General features: G+C 40.3%; 4 protein-coding genes across 6 annotated transcripts; 2 read left to right on the top strand and 2 right to left on the bottom strand.

The window, feature by feature from the left end:
• Positions 1–29: 29 nt before the first annotated feature.
• LOC117576534 (eIF-2-alpha kinase GCN2) lies at positions 30–5386 on the bottom strand. The gene is given in 10 exon segments (XM_034261358.2): positions 30–420; positions 495–1447; positions 1503–2555; positions 2617–2912; positions 3107–3315; positions 3377–3477; positions 3480–3874; positions 3965–4470; positions 4537–4709; positions 4776–5386. Coding segments are annotated over 10 exon segments (3870 nt in total). The 5' UTR covers positions 4833–5386; the 3' UTR covers positions 30–293.
• Positions 5387–5400: 14 nt separating this feature from the next.
• LOC117576533 (uncharacterized) lies at positions 5401–6881 on the top strand. Its single transcript, XM_034261357.2, has 2 exons — positions 5401–6372; positions 6433–6881. Exons 1-2 carry the CDS (start codon positions 5503–5505, stop codon positions 6688–6690), a joined length of 1128 nt encoding a protein of 375 aa, XP_034117248.1. The 5' UTR covers positions 5401–5502; the 3' UTR covers positions 6691–6881.
• A 62-nt stretch (positions 6882–6943) lies between these two features.
• LOC117574432 (uncharacterized) lies at positions 6944–8673 on the top strand. Its single transcript, XM_034258269.2, has one exon. The coding sequence runs from the start codon at positions 7078–7080 to the stop codon at positions 8473–8475; it is 1398 nt and encodes a 465-aa protein (XP_034114160.1). The 5' UTR covers positions 6944–7077; the 3' UTR covers positions 8476–8673.
• Positions 8674–9673: 1000 nt separating this feature from the next.
• LOC117576531 (Y+L amino acid transporter 2) lies at positions 9674–19867 on the bottom strand. Of its 3 annotated transcripts, XM_034261356.2 has the most exons (10): positions 16965–17092; positions 14491–14815; positions 13718–13964; positions 12451–12524; positions 12225–12370; positions 11943–12157; positions 10826–11055; positions 10509–10761; positions 10281–10342; positions 9674–9977 (listed from the first exon to the last, which is right to left on the bottom strand). In XM_034261356.2, the coding sequence occupies exons 2-10, from the start codon at positions 14791–14793 to the stop codon at positions 9975–9977; spliced, it is 1533 nt and encodes a 510-aa protein (XP_034117247.1). In that variant the 5' UTR covers positions 14794–14815; positions 16965–17092; the 3' UTR covers positions 9674–9974. The 3 variants fall into 3 exon arrangements, with proteins under 3 accessions (XP_034117247.1, XP_034117246.1, XP_034117245.1); XM_034261355.2 differs by lacking the exons at positions 10281–10342; positions 16965–17092 and adding an exon at positions 19580–19867; XM_034261354.2 differs by lacking the exon at positions 10281–10342 and having other exon boundaries at positions 16965–17093.
• Between the last annotated feature and the right edge of the window lie 3527 nt (positions 19868–23394).

Below are 23394 nucleotides of genomic sequence, written 5' to 3'. Positions count from 1 at the left end.
TTCATTTCTTTCGAAAAGGAGTTGCCTTAAAAAACCTTTAAAAATTCGAAATAAATGCGAACTATAATTTGCTATGTAAAATATGTTTTAATCAATTGAAGATTCATCACTCTCTCTTCTTACTCTTACTAATTCTCTTTTTTATGCCATTTTTATAAAATGTCTTGGCACGCGTTTTCAAAAAACATTTTAAAACTGTGTTTGCAATCTTCTCTAGAAGTAGGATGACTTAGAACTAGAACTAAATTAGCATCAGTGGTATCCATTGTTTTAATTGGTTGTTGTCTGCTGTCCTAGATGATGACACGGTAATAGGAATCGGAAATGCTGTACAAGGCCACAATTGGTGTCTTGGCATCACTCAGTAGATCCACGACTTCCTCGTTTATTTCAGATATATAGCGCTTATATTTCGGAAATCTGCAAAAAAGTAAATGGTAGTTAGCATTCCATAAAGAAATCTTAACATCTATAATTTCTCTTGTTGTATTCACCTTTCGATCACAAAATTCATTTCGGGTTCAGTCTCTTTTTTGCGCATCTCTCGCGGATTGATGGCACCGACTATGGCATTTAACACCGCTGGCGGCAAATCCACCACCAGCACCACAAACGTCTCCTGCTTGACGAACTGCCCCAACGTTGAGCTCATCTGATGCGCCACCTGATTCTCCAGACGTCGCTTGTAATTGGCCGTAGGTTTGTCGTGCGTGAGGAAGATGACCTGCAGATTAGGCAACTGACCGTAGCTGCTCTTGATATTCGCACTGCTGCCCGATGTGCTGAGTCCATTCTCGCCACGTCCACCGCCTCCGCTGTTGCTCATGTTAGACATCTGACTGCTGTAGTCAACGACAGCTCCGCCGTTAGCTGCCTCACTGCGCATCATCTTCTGTATAAACTCTGCGAGTTCGGGGCGCGTCACGTGTCGTTCCTGGAAGCGATCGCGATCAAAGGAACGCACTCGCAACGCTCCATTCTCAGCCACCAGGATAACATGCAGTGCGCCCAATCGAGCCAAATCCTGCGCCTCTTCGCCACAACCGCTGGCGGTCTCAACAATACCGCAGCGTATTCCAGCGGACCACAGCAGACGCATAATATAGGTGACATCCTTGAGCGGGGTGCGCGTGCCGCAAACACAGATTCCTATGTCGATGGCACGACAATCCTTGGCATATTCCATACCCACGGCAGCCACCAGTTTGTCCAGCGAGAACGAGAGTCCAGCACCGCTGAGTACACCACGTGTGGGCAGAGCGGGATTAAAGCTTTGAGCCTGCTTCTGGAACTCGTGTAGCATGGCATCGTAGCGTTCGCCCATGGCCAGCACTGAAGGATGACCCGAGCGATTGGGCTTGAGGTCCGCGGTCATTTGCCAGACAATGCCACCGTTGCTGGCGCGCTCAAAGCTAATTGGCAGACCGGCCCAGATGTTAATGGGACACTGCAATAAGAAGTTGTCAACTATATTTTATTTGTTTTACTAACTTTTAACTCACCTTCACGCCCAGACTAAAAGCCAATGCCACCACAGTTTCCAGCTCCCGCAAAGCGCCGCGAGCTAACGAAGCAGCTTCGCCTTTGCCTCGCATCAGCGACTTTAATGCAGATTCATCAACGCTGCTTCTGGAGTTGGTCAGCAGAAAGTTGGCCAACAACATGTCCATCAGCGTCTGTGCTGAGGTGCGCGACTTCTCCATGATAACCGTTATGCTGGAATGGAACTGGAATCGCGAAATGCGGCCCTCAATAAAGTCCATGAAGCCCTCGAACAACGTGCCATATTGTGACTTGGGTACATTGCAAAAGATGAGAATGGCGCGCAGCAGATTCGTGTGATTCATGCGTATGGAAATGTTGCGCTCCTTCAACCTTGGCAACTCGCTGGTGATCTCAAAGGCCAACGAAAGCAGTTCCGCATCCACAAGTTGGCTGTTTGTGCTCGGCGTAACGATGTCAAAACAGCACTCGTAATTCTGCTTTGGATGGAAGTTGAAGACGCGCTCCTCGCGATAAACACGATCGACGCAATAGCGACGTATGAGATTCACGCCGTTCATTGTGACATGGCGGGCAAACTGTGTCCGCAGATCGCAGGGCAACAGCACCACGCATCCCGAGTGGGTCATCAGATGCACCGCATTCGGATTCGCATTGGCGCTGCAGTTGCGCGAGGAGAGCGGCGACAGCAGAGGGGAATCCACTTCAATGGCGCCGTGTTTGCGAAACACATTCACCACCTTGCCCTTGACAAACTCTATGAGCGGATTGAGAGACACAATGTCATCGATAACGATGGCCGAATTCCAGGATTTCATGGCGCGACTGCTGCTCAAATGATAAGTGTGCTCCAACACCTCGTCGCTTTCCTGCTGCAGACAACGTGCCACGAGATTCTTGTATGCTTTGCTCTGAGGATTGGCCAGCGCATGGCGCAGCATCTCCTGCAGCTCATTAGCTTCCAGTTCAGCGGGCGGCACCAGATCTGAGACAAGCAGCTCTTCAGCCGTGGGTCGCTGAGCGGGATCATGATTAAGCAGCCAGCGTAGCATCTACAAGGAGAGAGAAAGGGAGTTCAATATGGAATCATTTACTGAATTGTAGAGTCTTAACCTTGATGGTCTTCTCGTTCTTCGCATCCTGCAGCATTTTGTCAGGTATAACAATCGATGTTGTTCGCAATGCCATGATAGTTTGTGCGCGTTCCATGCTGGTGTCAAAAGGCGGCTGACACATCTCAAACAGTATGATGCCCAGCGTGTACATGTCAACCTTCTGATTGTACACGGACTTGGAGGCATTTCCTGTCAGCTCAGGCGCCACATAAAGCGTGGTGCCCACTTTACCAGTGCCCGTGTTATCTTCCGTCGACGTCACATGCTGTGTCGCTGAATGTGTTGGATATTCCGCTGAAAAGGCAATCTTATTAATGACTTTTTTATGTAAGTTCAGTAGGAACAACTACAGGTAAATTTAGACTGTAATAAGTACTTCACTTCTGCCTAATGACTAATGAAATTTAGTGAAAACTTGTGTTTCATTATCTCTTAGTTGCTTATATTCTAAAAACTTATGTTTTTGATAGTAAACTTGTTCTGCTTACCGTGCGATTGCAGCGCTAGAAAGCTCGTTGTGGCAAGCCCGAAATCGCCAATTTTGATTTGATCATGCGAGTCAAGGAAAATATTGACGGGCTTCAAGTCGCGATGAATCATGCCCTGCTGATGGATGTGCGACAAACCCTCGGCAATCTCGCGAAACAGACGCCACAAGCGATCCGTGTTCTCGAACAGATTGTCATCGATGGCAGTGCTGCAAAGCAAACAGCACAACTTAAAGATCTTCTAGTTGAAACTGTTTGAAATAAGTTTACCGCAGTGTGCACTTTTCGCAGAACTCCATTTGAATGTACATGACCTGCATCTGAGGATGTGGCGAATTGGTTTTCTCTTCTTTGTCATTGTCAGCTTCATCACATCGAGCACGCCACGTGCCACCATGCGTGCACCATCCATGCACCAGCCCAGCGTCGATGAGATGCTGAAGACACTTGTGCCTAGCAGGAAATCCTGCACCAGATAGACAAGCAATCCTTCCTTGCGTTTGATGCACAACACGCATTCGTATTGTATTAGATTCTTGTGCTGCAGTTGCGCCAATGTCGCCACCTGTTTCTCTATGGTCGCTATCAGTTCATCCACACGATGATTACCCGCACACTTGGGCTCTGCGCTCCAATGGCATTTGCCATTGCCTCCACTGCAGGGCTGCTCTAGCTGTGCATATTTCACATTCCACTCTGTTATGTAGAGCAGCTGTCCACTGTGCATATCCACTCCGGAGTAGGCGATGCAACCACGCTGCGAGTGTCCTGCGTAAAAGTGAACACGTTAAGTCTCATTTCGATAAACTAAATGGCATCACACATTCTAATTAAGTATATGTCTAATAAGATAGTTACCTAAGCAACAACCTCTTTGGATTTGTCTGCCCATTTTGTGAAAGTAGAGCGTCTCCGTATTGCGATGATCCAGACACTTGTTGGGATATGTGTGTCCACGATAATACGGCGACGAGTTCTCCGAGCTCTCCGAAGAGCTGGGATGTCGATTGTTTGACTCGCTCATGCTTCGCCTTGGTTCGCCACGTCGCTTGGCCTCCGTTTTGAAAATCTCTTTGCGTCGTTCCACTTCATCAATGAGCGTCTGTCGCTCCAGCGTCTCTTTTTGCTTCTGCATATCCAATTGCTCCTGTTCACGCTTTTGTTTCGCCTGCAGCATTTCATCGTAGAACGAACCCTTAGGCGGCTTGTTGTGCTGCAGCAGAAATGCTTGGACTGTCTGGGCAAGCTCATAGATCATCACTTCGCCGCGCAGCTGCTGAGATTGTTCCTGCAGCTGATTGAGCAGCGATTCCAGCAGCTGATCCGACATGCCCTTCGACTCTTCCAGCATTATTTTGGGAGCACTGCAACCAAAGTGATTATTAATTAATTATTTTGAATTTTAAATTATTTTTAATTTTAGAACTTACAGCTTGGGATACTTGGAGGGGCAAGTAACGTGCAACTTGGTGCACACATAAGCTTGTGGCAGCCCGTTTGAGGAGTCCCGCAGGGGACTCAACAAGATGCGTATGTCGGTGGGCTTCCATTGTGTGGGATCACTTTGTGGTCTTAAGTCCTCGACATCGGTGCTGAAAATTGACTGAAAAAATAGCCGGCATTTATTTCATCATACTTTCAATATGGTGGGCAAAGAAAGTGCGGTTACCTTTATAACCTCCAATTCCTGAGTTTGTCTTTCGCGAAATGATTCTTTCGCAGCCATTTAGCAGAGTAGTTGTTCATTAAATCTCAATTGAATTTATGCTCGAATTGCACTCAGTTTGCAGTGCGTTCTGCGAATACTGGACTCAAATGTGCGTAGGTGTGTGTTTGTTTTCTATGGATTTGTGTCAGTGTGTGTGAGTTTTGTTATGAATATTGCGGCCGGTGTGTGGTTTCTGCATGGGCAGCTGTTTCATTTTCCACTACTTTAGGCATCACTCTGCTGGCTTGCCTTTGTCGCTCAACCGTGAAGATTTTCAGCCGTAGCAATTATAATTAACAAATGCGTCTGCTTAATTGCCTTAAATGTGCAACTTGTTGAATATTTGTCCACTTTAATTTTTCCACTTGCGAGCCGTGTGTGTTTGCGCGTGTGACCATAATTTGAAAATATCTTTGCTGTTACCAACATAGGCAATCGATAGGCGCTGTAGTTGGTATTTCTGATGTTTTCTTGCATACGATAGTGCAAATGTATACGGTGTAGTATATAATTGTTGGTATTTTTCGCAATCGACATGCCTCCATATTTATCTGGCGCCACATTACTTACTGCGAATAACGGTGCTTAAGCTCGATCAGAGTCGTTCGTTAAATTGTTTTGTTTGTTTGCATTTAATTTTGTATTTTCTAATTGTTTTGATATTAGTGATTGTTTTGTAAAAGTTAATATGGCTGAAACACGCGTTGTTGTGCAACTCACTGAAAACCATGGCAGCGATCAAGAAAATGCCGCCAGCATTGCAGATGATTTTCCCTTTGGCGGCGAACTCAACGTGCTGGATAAGAAAACATTACGTTTATTATGCTGCCAAAATGCAACAAAACCTCAAGTGATGGTGGCCCAAAAACTTCGCTTCGATGCACTTTACGTCAATAACAATGAAGAGCACAAACTACGTGAACTAAACACTTTGCTAAACAATCTGTTTGAGGAGCAACGCGACTGTTTGTTGTTGCATCTGACAGCTCAACGTGGATATAATTTAATGTTGCTGGTCGACACGCTGATAGTGCAGATCAATGTGAAGCTGCAACAGCTATGCTTGAAGCTAGAACGCTGCGACATGCACTACAGACACATTGCCGAAGGCAATAGTTGCAATCCGTTGGACGCGCATTGCGTATTCCAGGATACAAAGCAATTGATGGCCTGGCTACTCAACGAGTATCGTTTGCGCACCTCGTTAGCCCAAGGACACGAAGCCTTCCAGGTGGAATACTCGGTAGTGCACCCGGAACAGGGATATCGATTCAGTGTCAACTTGCACATTGTGCTGGTGGCCATGGAGGAGCTTTGCCGCGGCACTTTGTGCAGTTTTCGTTGCTACTTCAGCAATGATCCCATCTCGGCTGCTCTCTCGATCACCGAATTGACTTCCTATGTGCGCCATGCAGGCGAACAGGTTGCAGACAAGCCTTTGTACTTGCTGATGTTGTGTCACGTGCTGGTCACTGACAGTAAAATCAATTGTAATCATGTGCAGATGCTTGGTCTGGCCAATTTGGCTTGCAAGCACGAGCAGGATCAACAAAAGGATGTATGTAAACTGGGAAGTAAGCTTGGCAAATCAAATTTTATACAATGTGTCCTCTTTCAGCACTACGAACCACTGGCAATCACTTCTATTTCAAGCCACAATCCACTCTTGCAATTTGAACAGCTTAGCAACAGTTTGAAGGAGGTCAATGATTGCTTCAAGCTAGTCCAAGGATTCATGTTACAGTATCAAGAACAGGAGCAACAACTGCAGGATATTCGCCTAAGTTTTAATCAAGAATGCAGCAACTTTGTGCCTGCTCTTCTAGCTTCTAAAGAGCAACTACTGCAGGTTGTGAATTCAATCACGCAGCAGTAAAAAACATATTTTTGTAGTTCATTTAGTTTTATTTTACCTGAGCAACGATTTGTCATCTTAATGTATGCAACTATTGTTTTAAAATTATGTGTTTTTGATTAATTTTGAAAAAAGATATGTAATTAAACATAATTCTTTATCATTTTATTCTTAACTAAGTTAAAAACAGACGTTTAATGAAAAGTAATTCCTAGTTGTATTTTCGTACTTTAAGAGATAATTGTCAAACTTTTTGAAATCATTGTTTTTAAATCAGTTGAAACTGAATGTAGATGTATTTCCATATATCTGTAAATCTAATTTTTATTCGAATGAACTAAGCAACTAAATTTTATTTAAGCTAACAAAATTGAAAATTGTTTTCACGCAACTTGTCACTGTAAGAGGATGAATGAAAAGTCCCATCGCGTAGTTGTGTCCCTAACGGATGCAATGCACAATTTGCCACGCAGCATCCGAGAAAGTCTGCTCGACTGTGAGCTCAACATATTGGATAAGAATCGATTGGTAATGCGCATGAGAGCTTCAGGCGGTGCCGAAAGTTGCTATAAGGAAATGCAATTCGATGCAGTTGGATACGAAGATGACGTTTATGTGCGCAACGAGCTGAGCGAAATCTTGGTGCAGTTGTTTCAACATCAACGCAATTGCTGCCTGTTGCGTTTGACGCCCCGTCGCACGCACAATGTGAAGCTGATGACACGTCTACTCTACTCGGATGTCGACAAGGTGCTGGAGAAGCTGCCCTACCAGCTGGTCGGCATCAATGTGGAGTATCACGATCTGCGCAAGTTCGACATGATCAACATGCTGAGCACTGCGCATCGTGGTCGTCTAAGTCGCCGAGAAATGAAAACCACTCGCGAGATGTTTCAATGGCTGCACAACGAATACAGCTCGGTGCGTGGACGAGGCACTGGGGATGACTTTATCAATCTGGAGTTTGTTCTCTGTGCCGAGGGCGTCAAGCAAATGCATGTGAATCTGGCCATCTTCAACATATTCGATTGCAATGGCCGCGCGGATATTGGCAACTTTTTCAAGGAGTTGCCCAGCGGCAAGCTGTGCAAGAGCACACTACTCACGGACTGCATCAAGGAATCGTTTGATCGCAATCGTCACATCTACACGGTGGTGTTGTGTGAGATGCCACTGGACAAGGAATCGCCTCGAGAGAAGCACAAGTTTCTGCGGCTGGCAAATGTGGCTTTTATGAGCAATGAAGCTGAGGCTTCCAAAGTGACAGCTATGCAAGTGAAGCATGCGTATTCCACACAATCACTGCACAGTGGTTCGATGCGAAGTAGCAGCTCGCAATTGCAACGTTCATCGCGGACAAAGTATCTGCGTTGTCGTCCCTTGAATCTGTCGCTCGATGATCACAACAAGTTGGCTGCGTGGTATAAACGCATTGACAAGAAGTTCGCCGAAGTCAAGGTGTGCATGGAGCGGCATTATAATGTGAAGTATCGCCAAAAGTTTCTCAAGATCTGCAAGCAGCTGAAGAACTTTGCCTGGTTGCAGGACAAAAGCGGCGGCGATGCTGGACGATTGATGCTGAAACATAGCATGAGAGATGAAGCCATCACCAGCAAATATATTGAGACGCTGCGACAGTTTCGACAGCTGGAAAAGGAGGTGGAAAGATCTCCGTTTGCCTGCACCTTGTCCACTTATATGAGCACCAAGAACTATGCGCTGATGAATGCCGCGAAAGCGTTGCAGGATCGAGAAATTGCCAATTTGCAAGAGCAGCGAAGTCGCATCAAAATTGGAAATCCTTAAGACATAAACATATTTCGAAAATGATGTGTGGAAATTTTCATTGTCAAGTTTTATTTTTATTATGTTATAGTATATTTAATATGCAATGAGAGAGAAACACGAAATATTTGTGGTTTCAACGGGTATACATATAATATAATATACATAAAATACATATTTATAGTATATACACATCTATATAAATGTTCATTTTGCAAATATTATTGTCAACAATATGTTCCATAATAGTAGTTTTAGTTTTTTTCTTTCCCTGCGGCTTCGGGCCAACGAAACAGTTTAACAATAGTAGTTAAGATGCGCCCTCATACAATGTGTAACAGTTTAATAAATGAATTGCCTAAGCAAACAGGATAATGATTTCATTTTGTTTTCTTGTAACGCTAGAACGCTAAAAACATTTAAAGCAACATTCAAAAAACTATTGATAAATGCATACAACAATTGAATGAATACGTAATAAACTCGCTATAAATATTATTCTGTTTTATAATCATCTTTGTAATCACTGTTATCCGTAAATATGTTTTGTCATCTTGGCAATGTATCTTGGATATGTGCGAATCGCGATGTACTGAGAATGTGTTTCTGTGTGTGTGTTTGTGTGTGGTTTTGGCCATTATAAGGTAAACTTTAACTGTGTAGTTTGTAATCTTAATTTTAGAGCGGCAGTTGGTCAACACTCTAGTGACCATTCGAAATAAAATACTCTTAAACATAAGAATGAATGTAAGTTAATATAATAAGATGCCATGATTGTGTATTATAAATTGCTGAGTATGCATATTTTCATACTAATCTCTAAAACTTAAACAAAGCACTGCCATCGAAACAATACGATAATTAACTCTTTCGAATGTTAAATACAATTTCATTCATTTTTTGTTTGGAACATATTCTTCAAAGAGTTTTTCTTGCACTCGTAGCATCAAAATCCAAGTAACATTTAAGCTTTGAACAACTTTCTTCTAGTCGTATTAAGTTTTTTGTTTAGTTTGATTCCTTGTATTTTCCTTTTTTTGTTTTTGATTCACAGTCTTGGCAATTGTGTCCAAAGCATTGTGTGTTAGTTTTATTTTGATGTATTGAGTTTCAACTTAAAACATATATAAAAATATACCATATATCTATTCGTAGTAGTTCTTATATGTTATATTGCCTGCTAGCGAGGCGCTCTTTAAAGTCCCCAAATTTATGCGAAGTTCAAAGAACGCCAAGCTCGCTCGTATTCATATTCATAATTGTCTGGCTACACAAAAGCTTTGTCAAAGAGTTTTCCTCTTTCTGTTTATGCAATTTAATATTTTTTTGTAAATGCTATCATTTGCTGTTGGCTAACGTTGATCTAACCGTTTCTCTTTTTCTGTTTTTTTTATGTTTTCTTCAGCGCAGTCCCCAAGTGGACCATTTTGTGGAAAATCCATTCACTAATCTCTACACCTGAGCTGGTTTCGTCTGCTTGCCGAGTACCATGAGCAGCTTTTGTAGGAAATGCGTGAGACTTACTGCAAAAAGGGAAGAGAAACAAATGGATGAGTGCATTAGTCAACTACAGATACAAATCATAATCGCTCTCTAAAGTCTACTTAAGTGTGCTACAGAAAAAGGAATGAAATGAACAAGTGCGAATACGAATGTGAATGTGGAAAAGGGATTCAAGTTGTTTGTTGCGTGGGTTTTAAACCCGTTTTGAGTAGTTAGTTAGTTTTGTTTGTTTAAATTTTAGTGCAGAAAGAAGGGCAGGCAGTTTGGTTAGTTGTAAATTGTAACTTAGGAAATAACTAAGATAAGGAGGCAAACTTAAAAACCTTTGACGACGCTTTCGGACGCACAACCATCATCAGTTTCTGTAGTGCTTGTGTGATTCCGCCTAGAAGAATTGCAACGATTATAGGGTACATATAATATAGCGTAAATCATACATTTTGAAAAGAATTGGCAAATTATTTTCATTTCGTGTGTGAAGTGTGAAAAGAAAGCAGAGACAACCATCAAGTGTAGAAGAACTCTCTCTCGGAAACTTTCGTTAGACTTACCCATTGATTTCTGGAACCAAATCGGTTTGTTTTTCCAGGCAATAAAGACCAAATAGACGGGTATGCTGGACAGTATCATCAGAATGCCGTAGCCAGTCTCAATGGGGCTGGCATACATGGGAACAACGGTGACAAAGATGGTGGCAATCAGATACACAATGGGGAAGACCAACGGCACTCGAATGGGGCGTGGCAGATTGGGCTGAGCCCAACGCAACCAAGGCAGACAAAGCACAGCGACACCAATGCTCAGCTGAAATAGAGTAAGCGAATTGTTTTGATGGATGAATAAGTATAAATTCCTCTTCAAAACTTACCCAGGTGGCAAAGCCCACGTAGTTGATAAGCGCAAAGATGTCGGAGACCGTGAGGTAGAGCATGGAGAGCAGAGCCATCGCCAGCACAGCGGGCGTGGGTGTGAAACGTTGGATCTGAATCATCGTTAGAATCTCTGGCATTTGACCCTCGTTGGCACCCGCATAGAAGAGACGCGAGGAGGTCAACAGAATGCCGTTGACGGCTCCAAATGTTGACAGCGCCACAAAAACTGCAAAAGATTATCGAATATACAGTGTGAGATCGATATAAAGAAACTACAAAAATACTGTTCCTATTAATATGTGAATGGTAGAAAGATTTGTGTAAACTACAAGTAATTTATTTTAGAATTTTAGTTACAATTTTTGGTATTCAACTTTTTAACTATAATAATACTGATAGTAAAAAATTATATAATACAAAAATACTATAGAAATCTTGCGTAGAATCAATGTAAAAAACTTTTAGTTTAAACTTTTTAGATGAAAAATATTTTTAGTTTATTCATGACTTAATTTTTGTAAATATAAATACATATATTAAAAGATATAATTTTATCGAAAACTTTGTCATAAATAATTTTAAATAATTTTTGTTAATCTAAAAAAAAAATTCCTAAAAGTTTTCCAAATTGATTGTACGCGAGATATCTACAGTAATTTATTATTTTATACTTTTTTAGACAAAAACTAAAAATTTATTTTGGTGATACTTTATAAAATAAAGTTTTAAGCTTCTCTTAAAAATAATGTTCTAAAATGTTTTACTTTCCTTCAAAAATAATATTCTAAAAGAGTAAAATTTTTAATTCTAAAAGTAATATTTTAGAATATTTTCTTTTTATCAGAAATGTTTTTAAAGTAGTTAAATAAAATATATATTGACTTTATGACGTATTTACTTTAAAGAAAAGATTTTTTGTTTTGATTTAAAAATGAGTAATAAGAAAATCATAAAATGCCTTTAAAATAATGATTATTCACTTTTACAAGATTCCTAATTTATAATTCTCCGTTTTTTACTATATTGCTAGATTAAGCACTGAATAAATTGGTTGTTCCCTCCCCAAAGAGTTCGCCCTATCGAATGTTCACTGTATGTAGTCGTTGCACTCACCTGGTATGGTCCAGGCCAGCATGCCAAAGGCGCGCTCCGCATAGGTGACAGCGACCGCAGTGGAACCCAAGACTTCATCGGGTGAGAGAATGGTGTAGAAGGAAACGTTGGCCATGACATAGACGACGGTGACAAGTGTGCAGCTGATGGCAATGGCGCGTGGCAGATTCTTCACTGGATCCTTCAGCTCCTCAATGATAAAGTTCAAATAATTCCTAGCGTCCATAAATCCAATTAGTTGAAAGTCACAAACATAAGCATAAGCGGCTTAAGCTCACTCACCAGCCGTTGTAGGCAAACAATCCGGAGTAAAAGGACAACGCTAAGGATGTGACTTTTGTGTCGCTGTTGTCGAAGTTAAAGTATTTCACATTTCCCATATACAGTTGGTACATTCCTGTTGCAATGATGATAAACAGGGCAAGCAGCTACGTAAAAGTAGAAGTAGATATAGAAGTCAATGTCCTGCCTTGGAATTTACAATTTACAATTTGCAATGTGGACTTACTTTCGCATAAGTAAAGATATCCTGCACAGCGGTGGCCCATTTAACGTCCCAGCAATTGATTAAAGTTAGCACCACTATAAACAGCGAGTAAGAAAGAGATATGTTGTGTTTATTGAACGCAATAAGTATGTAAGTGCGAATTGTGTGTCTTGGTGTCTTGGGTGATGTAATAATCGGAGGATTTGCACAATGTTCCATGCTTTGTTGGAGAGTACACAATTCCGCATCATTAAATCAATATAAAAATAAGCAAGTACATATATTGACGATCATTCGAATCTGTCATTCAATCACTATCAACGTAACGCACGTGACATTTAAGTACGCTATTAAAAGTGTAAATACTTAAATATGTCAAGAACTATCAAACGGCATTAAAACATTTTTTTATACGTGGCGAGAATATTAAAAACTTTTGATTTCTTAGGGAACAAAATATTGGAAATTATTAACTTTCTTTTGAAATATTTATAAATAAATTCTTAATAGTATTTCGATAGCGACAAATTCCAGAGCGTCTTTATATCTGTTCAAGAGTTATAGAATAACAATTAAATCTGTTTCATTTCATTTTGGAAAGCCTATTTTCATAAATGAAAATGACTTTAAGGCTGTTGAAAAATCTGACATTTATTAATATCTGACTTTAACCTTTTTTTTTTTAAAGTATTCTAACAAATATCTAAGCAAAGCCTTATTTAAACAGCTGGTAACAATTTCAAGTGCTCTAGAATACATCAAGATTTTTCTTTGTAATGTTTATTTTACTCTTCAAACAGCTGCTTAAAACTTGAAGATATTCTTAAAAGTTTAAAACGCTGTTACGAAACTGACATTCTCTTTAAGTGTTTCCAAAAATAATTTAATGTTGTTTACTAACATAAAATTCACAAATTTCTATTCAGTTAAGTTATTCAAAACAAGCAAAATATCCAAACCAGTAGCAAAATTTAAATAGCTGATTCTATGGAGACTACCTTAGAAATATCTAGACTTCACTGTTGCCAATCGATTTGCTACAATCTGCTATATAGATTGTATTATTTTATATATGAATAATTGTACTCGCATTTGTCTATTTGCACTTTGCATCTATTGAAAATGAACGGAAATCGAATCGCCCCCCTGAGCTGGCTGATAAGCCAATGGCAAACACTTTTCGCATGCAACGTTCTGTGTTGTGAGTGTTTACTCTGTTCGATTTGGGTCTAATCTATAGGGTCAAGTACGTAGCGGAACATATTTCATTTATTTGTTGACTACTCACATATGCAGCAAACGGCAAGCAGACGTGCTGCATCCTCGGGCGGTGTGCACTCCGGAAAGAACGGTTTCAGCACGTAGGTGCTGAATGTTAATGCCACAATCGCCTGCGAGCAGGGACGCACAATCATGCATTCGATCCACAGACGAATGAACGCCATGAAGGGGCCAAAGGTCTCCATGATATAGGCATAATCCGCACCCGACTTGGTGATCATCGTACCTAGCTCGGCATAGCAATAGGCGCCAACCTAAAAGAGGAGAATAAAACATAGAAATACTTGAAGATTTTTAAAGTGAAGAAGTGCTTAAAGTCGAGTCGTTCAACCCCAAAGTGGCTGTCATTGCAGAGACCACGCAGCGTATACGTAATTTTTATTGAATATCAAGAGCAGCGCGTGCTTTTGACAAGGGCGTGTCAGGCCTTCTTCTGTGGCTGTGTGTGTTTGTGTGTGGGTGTGTGGGAGAGTATGCTTGTGTAGGAATTTCAATAATTTCATTAAAAGACAAAACGCTGCCAGCATTCGTAATTGAGTGTTGGTCCTTTCAATTGCCAGTCAAGCATTCAACAGTCAGTCAGTCAGTCGTTTGTCTGTTGGCATTTCTATTAAGCTTAGTTGCTCCATATTGAGCACATCTGTTTAGCTGGCAGCTCAACAGGTGTACAACGAGTATGCATATCAAATATATAAGTAGTCCGCATTTGCATTTCAAATGAGTCGCTGACCCCACACTTGTTGTTTTCTTTTCTTTCTTTTATTATTCATTCACACTCACCATCGAGAAGAGTCCGGAAATGACCCAAACAATCAGCGCCAAATTAACGCTGTTCGTATACTTCAACACTCCGGTGGGTGAGACAAAAATGCCCGAACCAATGATGGATCCCACAATGACAGTGCAGCCATTGAGCAGACTCATTTTGGCCTTAAGTGTCACCTCGCCACCGCCATCGCCACCGCCTCCAGGCGCAGCATCGTCGCCATCGCCGTTGGTCAACTTGGTTGTCGCATCGCCATTGCCATTAATAATGGAACTTTTTCTCGAGGAGTTCTTGCGATTAAGCGACTCCGTTTCCATGTTTGCAGTGTACTTAAGTTACCTAAGAGTGAAATGCAAAACAAGTTAAACAGCAATTAATAAGCAATAAAAATATATATATATTTGTAATTACAAATTTGTTGTGCTTCATAAACAACTCTTTTTAGAATGTAGTTTTCTTGCTATTTTTAGTTTCGCAAAACATCAGTAAAGTGCAATTGCTTTTGGGAATTGCTTTCAGCAACTATTTATTTATCTTGTGTTAGTTTTGCACATGGCTCTCTCTCTCTCTCTCTCTCACTTGCGTAATTACTCATGTATCTGCTAATTGTGTTTGATGTTAATTAATTGAGCAATATCAGCATGAAGCATCCCTAAGACAGCTCAATTAAAGATTGTTTTTTTGCTCTACACATAATCTAGCGCAAGAAATCTCAGTAGAGAACTTGCGAGCACGACTTTCAGCTGAGTTGAGTGAAAGGCAATTTAAGGTCATTGGCCAAGACATTGGGCAGGGTCTATGTAAGCTACATACTTTACTTGTTTTTGGCAACATTTTGCCGAGTTCATGTGCCATTCCAAAAATGAAACCTAAGATGACGTCTGACAATTTCAAGAGCAAGAGCGAGAGATATCAACCCGGTACTTGTACGTTGTCTATAATCACATCAACACAACGCGACCTCATTATCAGTTACTTGGCTCGATGAGGAAACACACACAACTCTGCTCTGATGTGTTTTCAACGAGTTCGTTAAACCACGAAAAAAAAGCAGAGAATTCGTTGGCATTTTCTTTGGTAGTATTTTGATTGATTGAGCGCGTGTTGCTCCATAAAATAGAAATTGCGAAATGTAAACATTTTCCTTTCGGGCGTCCGTTTCAAGGTTGTGTAGAAAGCGTTAAAGCTTCACCCACCTTCTAATCTAGCTGGTTTCGATTAGGTCACAATGTTTGCAAACGAACTAAATATATAATAGTAAAGTCAGGCACTTCCTCTTAGGCAAGAACCGGCACTCGGCACACGCTTTGCATAAATTAGCATAACATCAAAAGCGAGAATAACAACGGCGATCCAACAAAATAGAATAACACTTTATACTTGTAGTATAATACTTTTTTTATGTTAGCTATGTGAGTCAACCACATTGAGCGACAGGTAGCAAACAAAACAAACAATACACTAATGAGCTGCTTGCTATACACACTTTTAATGCAGTATCTGCAGTCTAGTTTTTTTTTATAGTGCTACTAATTACTCTACTAAAGGTTTTCTTCTTGACTTCATAGTTGAGCGACCAAGCGTGGAAGCATAGAGGGAAAACAAAACAACACCCAAAGAGTTGGAAAATCCATCAAAAACGTTGATGCAATCAACACCATTTGCTGACCGCAGTCAATAAATGCGAATGCGAATAGTTTTCAATGTAATTGGGGGGTTTACGCTACGGAAATTTGCAGTTAATATCATAGAATTATAGCGAATATCGCAAGCATATCTCGTTGTCTTAGTCATGTGGCGTTTTTTGCGTAATTTGTGAACGTGTGAAAGGCAATTATTATAGATCATTACATACAATTCGTTCAACTCTATCTCTATAAAGCCTTTCACTCTTTCCTCAGCCATTAGCCAGACCCAAAAATCACTTTACTTCTTTTCTGTATTTCTTTGAGGGGGGAGAAACTAACAATACAATTGTTGTGTGTGTTAGATTGACTCACACAATTTCAATGCCCATAAATAGCACAAAAAATCCATTAATTTTGTTACCATAAACAAAAAAAAAACGAATCACACACACAAATAGTTTTCCAGCTAATCTATAGTGCTATCAATTTGCTGCTCTCTGATTTTGTTTAATTCGACTAGATCCATTTCGTTAATAAAGTTTTTATACAACCTTTAGATTAATGACACTTTTTTTTGCTTTTAGGAATTTAATTTTAAAGTGCAAAGTGTATTTTAATGAATTGCGTTTATTTTCCTTTTTTCTTTAGTGTTTTTGCGAAATGTTGTTTTTGATAGCTGGATTTTTATAGCACGCTGTTGTATATAAATTTGTATTTTATGCGTTTCTTGTGGGTTTTGAATTCAATTTTCAACTTTGTCTTCTTTTTTCGGTTGTTCGAATAAACCAAATGTGCTTCTTTTGCATTCTGACCAAGATTACACACAGTTGTTAAAACAATTCGCTGACATTTATGGCTACCTTTATTTCTTTTCTCCCCCAGAGAGATCAAATACGCGTCAGAGACACACACAGAAATCCGTTAAATGCTGCGACGATTATTTAGTTATTTAGTTAGTTAGTAAAGCCGGAGAGAGAACCGCACGCAATCAACGAATGGAGCAGACTGACAAGAGCAGCATTGCCTGCTGCCTTGTCGAGGCATCTTTTGCGGCGCAATCTCAGCAGCAGAGCAGAGCACGGCCCTCAAACCACCGAGCGAGGTTCGGTCTAGCCGACAGTCCACATCACCTACACGAACGAAGCGAGAGCTTTAACTCGCTGGAGCTTTGGGGTTAAGTCGCTAAAGCTCTTTGCACGCTACATCGAACTTGTTGGAGGTTGATATTATATTATGTGTGTTTGGTATTATGGGGAGAGGGCTCGTTCGTTTCTAACCGGCATTTTTGAATTTTTAATTTTCGTTGACCAAAAACGAGTTTTGTTCGCCGCATTTCTTTTGTGTGTTTTTTGTGTTTTCAACAGAATTTCTTGTTGTTGCCCAAACAAAATTCGTGCTGTCGCTTTTTTTATGATATTTCTCTTAACGTGTGTTTGCTTTTAATTGTTGTGCTCGCAAGAGCAGAAGCGGAAAAGGAACGCGACGCGACGTTTTTTTTTGTTTTTTATCTAGCAAATACTTGTACGCAACTCTAATTAGCTGAATGCTGCCTACCTGGCATCGCATCTCTCCTCACTCCCCGCTGCATAATATACATACGTGTTAGATACTCGAAAATATATATCAACAGTCCAAGTCTAACTGTACCGCGAGCTGCAGCGTTGTACAAAAGCATCTGTTTGCCCACACACAATAGACAAGTGTATCTCTCTTTCGCAAGACGCGCTCGCTTTATGTGTTATGCAAATTTGATTTGATTTTCGCGCGCGCATATTCAAATCCCACATTCTCACATCTTGACTATGCCCTATAATTGAATATATCCGCATTTGGGGGCACAGAACAAACATACACACACACACAAACACACGCTGAACGCCTCGTCTAAGCTCGTCTCGATGGCGACAAAAGTGTCTAAAGTTGCAATTTCTTTCGCTCTGAAAATAAAGCACACAAATAGCCTACGCAATTTGTCTGCCTTTGAAGAATTTATTTAAAATTGTATTATTATACTGGCATTATTTTATTCAACTGGTCGAAGTTCGCTTGAGGAATAAAGGTTCGAGCTGCAAGCAAGGCTTTTTCAATACCCTGCAGAACAAACTTAAAGGGGTAAAGGATGATCTAATAAATATCTTTATTGATTGTTTGACGTTTCTTAACAGCAAGCAGTGCATATAAGTGCATCTATTTTTCGCATGCACTGCTTGTAATCATAGCTGCATTTCCGCAAGCAGTTCATGCATTTGCATACGCTAAGCTCCTTCGTATTCACTTCTTAAACAGGGTATTTGCTAGTCTATAGCTCACTCCATAAAATGGACAATGATTATGGCACAATCTCAGATTCATTAGTAAGTGTATAGACATAAATTAGCGACAATTGACGCGTCGCCTGCAACGTCATTGAGCGAGGTACTTTCGAGTCGGTAATTTTAGGCGTTATTTTTATCAAGCGGTTTAATGTATGCAATATGCTCGCAGATCAAGAATGAAATTTGAATTTCAACTGGTTAGATTGTTGCATTGATTACTCAAGTGGCTTACACAGATTATTTGTTTATATTGATATTAAATAGCATTTAACGAAATGCTTAAGAACTTCCCAACTGTGACGATGCGAAAACATTCTCGCCAAGCGTGACAATCTACCAAGTTTATTCAATTAACATTATACTAGAGTGTGAAACCGGTATGATTAGTTCTACATTGAAATCACAAGTTGTCTCCTTCCAAAAAAACAATCATCTTCTCTGTGTTTGATCATAAATACTACAAGGGAATTGTACAAAACGCCTAAAAATAAACTTGATACTTCATTAAGCCGAATATTCGTATTTTCGACATAATCGCTTTCATCTTGACACATTGACAAATGGCAAAAAAGTATCGAAAATACAAAATACAATAACTTAAGCGCTTTTATTAAATTACGCTTCGGTTGCACCTTGCAAATGTCCAATAAATTAGGCGCTCTCTGTCAAGGTTAAGGTAAGTTAATACCCACAAGGGAGGCGAGAGAATTTTGATATGCGACGCATATCTACACACCCTTTAGGGTGTGCAGGGTATTAATTGTGTGAATTGATATTAAGTCGAAGCTTTTGCGGTTGCTCAAAGTTTGCTCAGGTTTCCCATTTGACCATATTGCACAAGATTTTTGCTATATAGGTATGTGCTATATATATGGCAAAGTGGCGCCAAAGCGTCTCGCAAAATTGTGCCGACTAGTTGAAGATGTGGGTGACTGTCGAGTGACGTCACATCTGTCGTTTTTTACAATAGCTCTGACGTAGATTGGAGGCGTGTTTTCATTTACATTTTCTTTTTCAGCCATGTGCGTTACATCTTTGCAGACCAAAAATAGCTTTGCAGACTGTGTGATAAGGGCAAAGTTCTTTTTGGCTACCCTTCGGCGCCCTAGAAAACGTTTGAAGGGCTTCGCTAATTCTTTTGTGTCATTGCGAAAACTTACGCTACGCTTTTTCTGTTTGCTGCTGTTTGTTTTTAATTAAATGCAATACTTTCACACACTTTCTTTCACTTGGCCAGTGTCAAGGCCTTAGCATACTTTTGTTGTTCCAATCTATATTTATCTATTATATATGATTATGCAAATGTTTGTATTTTAAAATAGATATTTTTTCCCACGCTGATTCACACTGTTCTGTTAAACATAACGTATAACTAAGACACGTTGTCTATATATTTTTTTTGCACTTTTTTTCGTCAGTGTGTGTGTGTGTGTGTGTGTTACAAACAAATAAGCTTCAAGTCGTGTCCACAGTTCACAGAGTACTGAAAGCCAAGCGCATGGCCAAAGCGACAGCTACGACAACAGCTACGATACAGCATCAGAACACGAGAGAACGAGCAGCGTGGAACGAGAACCAGTACCAAAAGACAAAAAAAAATCCAAAAACGTGAACGCGAGTACTTCGACTTCGTATGTCTTCTGATAAGAGGGCGTTAAGAGCAGCAGCAAGAAGCTTACAGTTTTGTGCAGACCAAAAAGGAATGCCACAAAAAAAAAAAAAAAACAAAAATTTGAGAAAAAGGTCGTCGTCGTCGTTAAAGTTTTGTGCTTTGGCCAGTCACGTTGTTGTTGCTGTAATTTTTGGTTCTCAACAAACCTTTAGCGTACTTCAAATTATACGTTCCTCAGCGCACAACAACCCCCTGCGTTTCCCTTCTCCTCTTAGGCATTCATCAAGGGTTCTTTTCGTTTCTTTGCGTTTCACAAATTATGTCAGGCAGTTATGCCATTTCTTCAGATTTGTCTTTTGCGTTCAGTTTCAGGTTCAGGTTCGCGCCTTTTGTTTTGCGCAGTCCAGCATGCCACAATGTGCTTTCCATTGCTGTGCAGAGAGTTTTGTGTGTTCGGACTCTCGCTTGTTCTTGCTTTTTGTTGTACCTAAGGTCAGCAATGTTATCCAATGCGCAGGCGTCAAATTAAGCTCTTTATTTATGATTTGAAAACTAGATAACGATAACACTGATGTTATCGATTAACAAGCAGTGGCTTCCGTTTTATTTTGTCGTTGGCAACTTCTGATAACATGCCTTCAAATACGCCATCTTACTCGCTATAGCAGTCAGCTTGCAATGCGAAGCAATTGTGTGCACTGCTTGTGCGTTGCACTGCTTAGCAGCAGAGAGTGTTTGTAGACAGTACTTCTATGTAACAACAGATGGCGCCAACTTAACGTATACGTTATTTTTGAAAACGAATCACAGTGCGTTCATTTCCATCTCTTTGATTAGCACTTCTGTATGCGTTAAAGCTGTCGCTTAAATTGGGCGCACATTCGACAAATATATTAGTGTTTTATTTGGCATAAGAACGTGTGAACCTTTGCCAAATGTGTGCGCCACATCAACTTTTGATCCAGCTTGCGAACTGCTCATGCATACAAGCAGCATTGTTGTGCGCTTAAGGTGCGCATACACACATGCAGTTTGTGTGTATGTGTGTGTGTGTGTGTAGCATATGTGCCATGCAGCAGTTGCAAGCACCTACGCACTGTTGCACATCAATACAAAGAAAGGAGAACAAAAAAAGAAATGGACAGAAAATAAAGCTGAACTGTCGCCAGTGTCTGGCGTGTCGCTTATTAGTTTGTTTTGCAGCTGGGCGAAATCAATCAACGGACCACTGACAAACTGGCAAACACCTGATGCCCACAACAGTGACAACAGCAACAACAACAACAACAACAATAGCAGCAGCAGCAGCAGTAGCTTCAACAATTTTGTGCCGCCTGCAGAGCTTCATTTGTGTACCTAGTCACATGGCACCGGATGCTGGGGCATCAGGATATGAATACATAGCTCCCCCCTCCTCACCTTTTACACCCTTTCTCTATGCGCATTGAATCCTCTACGTGTAGCTTGCATGTTTTTAGAGTTCCATTTTTTTGTGCTTTGTTTGTGAAGTTGTTGTATTTGATCCTAACGTGACTACGACAATTGCAACTCGATATAAACAGAGAGATGGAAATGGTGGGAGTGAGGGGAAGTGTTGGACGAGTGTGTAAAGCATTTTGTTAGCGCGTTGCTTTTAGAGCGGTGTCATATTTTTTATCAGCGCACAGTGGTTCAAAATGTAAAATTTAAAAAACAGTACTAATTTTAATGTATTAATTTTGAATATTATATTAAACGTATTAAAATATTTGAAAATGTATATGCTTTGAAATAATTCAAATATCTTTACAATAATTTTCTTACATCTGACAAGTTTTTAAACATTCTAGAATTAAAACTTTTGTTGATTTTTCAATTATATAAATTTTCATTCTTATTTAATAATTTGCAATTGCAATTTAATACACAATTTTAATATTTCAATTATATTTAAGATTAACTGAAGTTGTCTCTTAAGAATTGATAAAAGAAAGTTAAACAGAAGGTAAGTAAATTAAATAAATAAAAATTAAGGTAATGTTTGGTAAAATTTCAAAATATTTAAAACAAGTTACAAGTTATGTGAGCTCTTCATAAAATACTTAAGAGCTGCGCCCAAGCTTTGTTAATGTTTTTAATGTACTGTAAATGTCAGACAGACAAAAAACTACACGTCGTATACTTGACGCTGTAGTTTTGCTGGTTATCGTCTTGCGCCTGAACAAATTTTGAATAGTTGCAACTCGATCAATGAAGTGAAGTCTTTGGTTGTTCTTTTTTCAGGTGGGAAGTGGGAGGGGGCAGCTGTCCCTAAGCTACTTACACACAACGAACTTTGCAAATTTTATGCACTTCCGTGTGCCGGCGCCACATGTGAGAGAAGAACGTCGACCACTTTTCAGTTGCTTCTCGGACTGTCAATGAGCTGCAAAGCGGCTTTTGATAGCCTCCCAGTCTACGGTTGTTGTTGTTGCTGTTGTTGCTGCAACTCGAGTTGCAACGAGGTGCGTATTTATGCAAAGTGCTGTTGCCATGTGCTGTTGTTGCTCCTTGGAGTTTTTGCGCTGGCAGCTTATGTTAATTTCCATGGACTGGAAATCAATTAAAAGCCAAAGTGAAAATATGAGAGAAAATATGAGAAAGAAAACTCGGTGCGAGCACAATCAAAACTTTACTAATTACAAACTTGCCGAAAAATCAGCTTAATACAATAAGTGGGCGACAATGGCGCTGCTAACCAGTTATCGTCTTCTCCCCGCCCCCCTCTTCGCCATCCCGCTGCAGCTCTCAATCCAGTCGCCACTCGAGAAGTGCGAAATAAACTTGCGTTTTCAATTACCAAAGCCAGGCAGCTGGGTGCCTCAGTCTTCGAGTTGAGGCCTGGCATCAAAGGATATAGACGACTACGACGCCGTCTGCTGACAATGCGAAAATGCAAAGAGCAAAAGCACTTGAATGCCAGGAATGAGAATGAAAACGAATATGCCAACAGACCAGCCAAGAGCAAGTGGAGCAGCAAGAGAAGGGGGGAGGAACAAGCAGTCTATAGCTGGAACAAGGCAACTAAATGATATGGCAACTGGCGACAGCAGCTAGCATCATTTTTAACACCATTTCACTGCCATTTTCTTTCATTTTTTTCCATCTATTTTGCGATACTCTGCAGCAAGTTGAAGGCGTTGCTTGATTGCCATGGCAGACATACATAACTATAGTTATGCAATCAATGTCTGCATATGAGAGTGTGTCCTTTGATAGGATACTTGTGGAGCATAGATAAGCATATGTCTGTCGTGCATCGACGTAACCTTTGATGCTTTACAAGGATATTAAATATAGTATTACGTTAACCTTTCGGTTTATTGGAGATAGTAATAGAAATAT

Source organism: Drosophila albomicans, chromosome 2R, assembly GCF_009650485.2.
Source record: "Drosophila albomicans strain 15112-1751.03 chromosome 2R, ASM965048v2, whole genome shotgun sequence".
Taxonomy (NCBI): domain Eukaryota; kingdom Metazoa; phylum Arthropoda; class Insecta; order Diptera; family Drosophilidae; genus Drosophila; species Drosophila albomicans.
This window is presented reverse-complemented; position numbering and strand designations above follow the sequence as displayed.

What these genes read in the sequence shown, in the direction of transcription:
- LOC117576533 (XM_034261357.2), top strand. Translation starts at nt 5,503, where the DNA reads ATGGCTGAAACACGCGTTGTTGTGCAACTCACTGAAAACCATGGCAGC. An exon ending in AGCAGGATCAACAAAAGGAT is followed by an intron (nt 6,373 to 6,432) that starts GTATGTAAACTG and finishes GTCCTCTTTCAG; the next exon opens with CACTACGAACCACTGGCAAT.
- LOC117574432 (XM_034258269.2), top strand. Translation starts at nt 7,078, where the DNA reads ATGAATGAAAAGTCCCATCGCGTAGTTGTGTCCCTAACGGATGCAATG.
- LOC117576531 (XM_034261355.2), bottom strand. Translation starts at nt 14,793, where the DNA reads ATGGAAACGGAGTCGCTTAATCGCAAGAACTCCTCGAGAAAAAGTTCC. An exon ending in TTTCCGGACTCTTCTCGATG is followed by an intron (nt 13,965 to 14,490) that starts GTGAGTGTGAAT and finishes CTCCTCTTTTAG; the next exon opens with GTTGGCGCCTATTGCTATGC. An exon ending in ACGTGGGCTTTGCCACCTGG is followed by an intron (nt 10,762 to 10,825) that starts GTAAGTTTTGAA and finishes ACTCTATTTCAG; the next exon opens with CTGAGCATTGGTGTCGCTGT.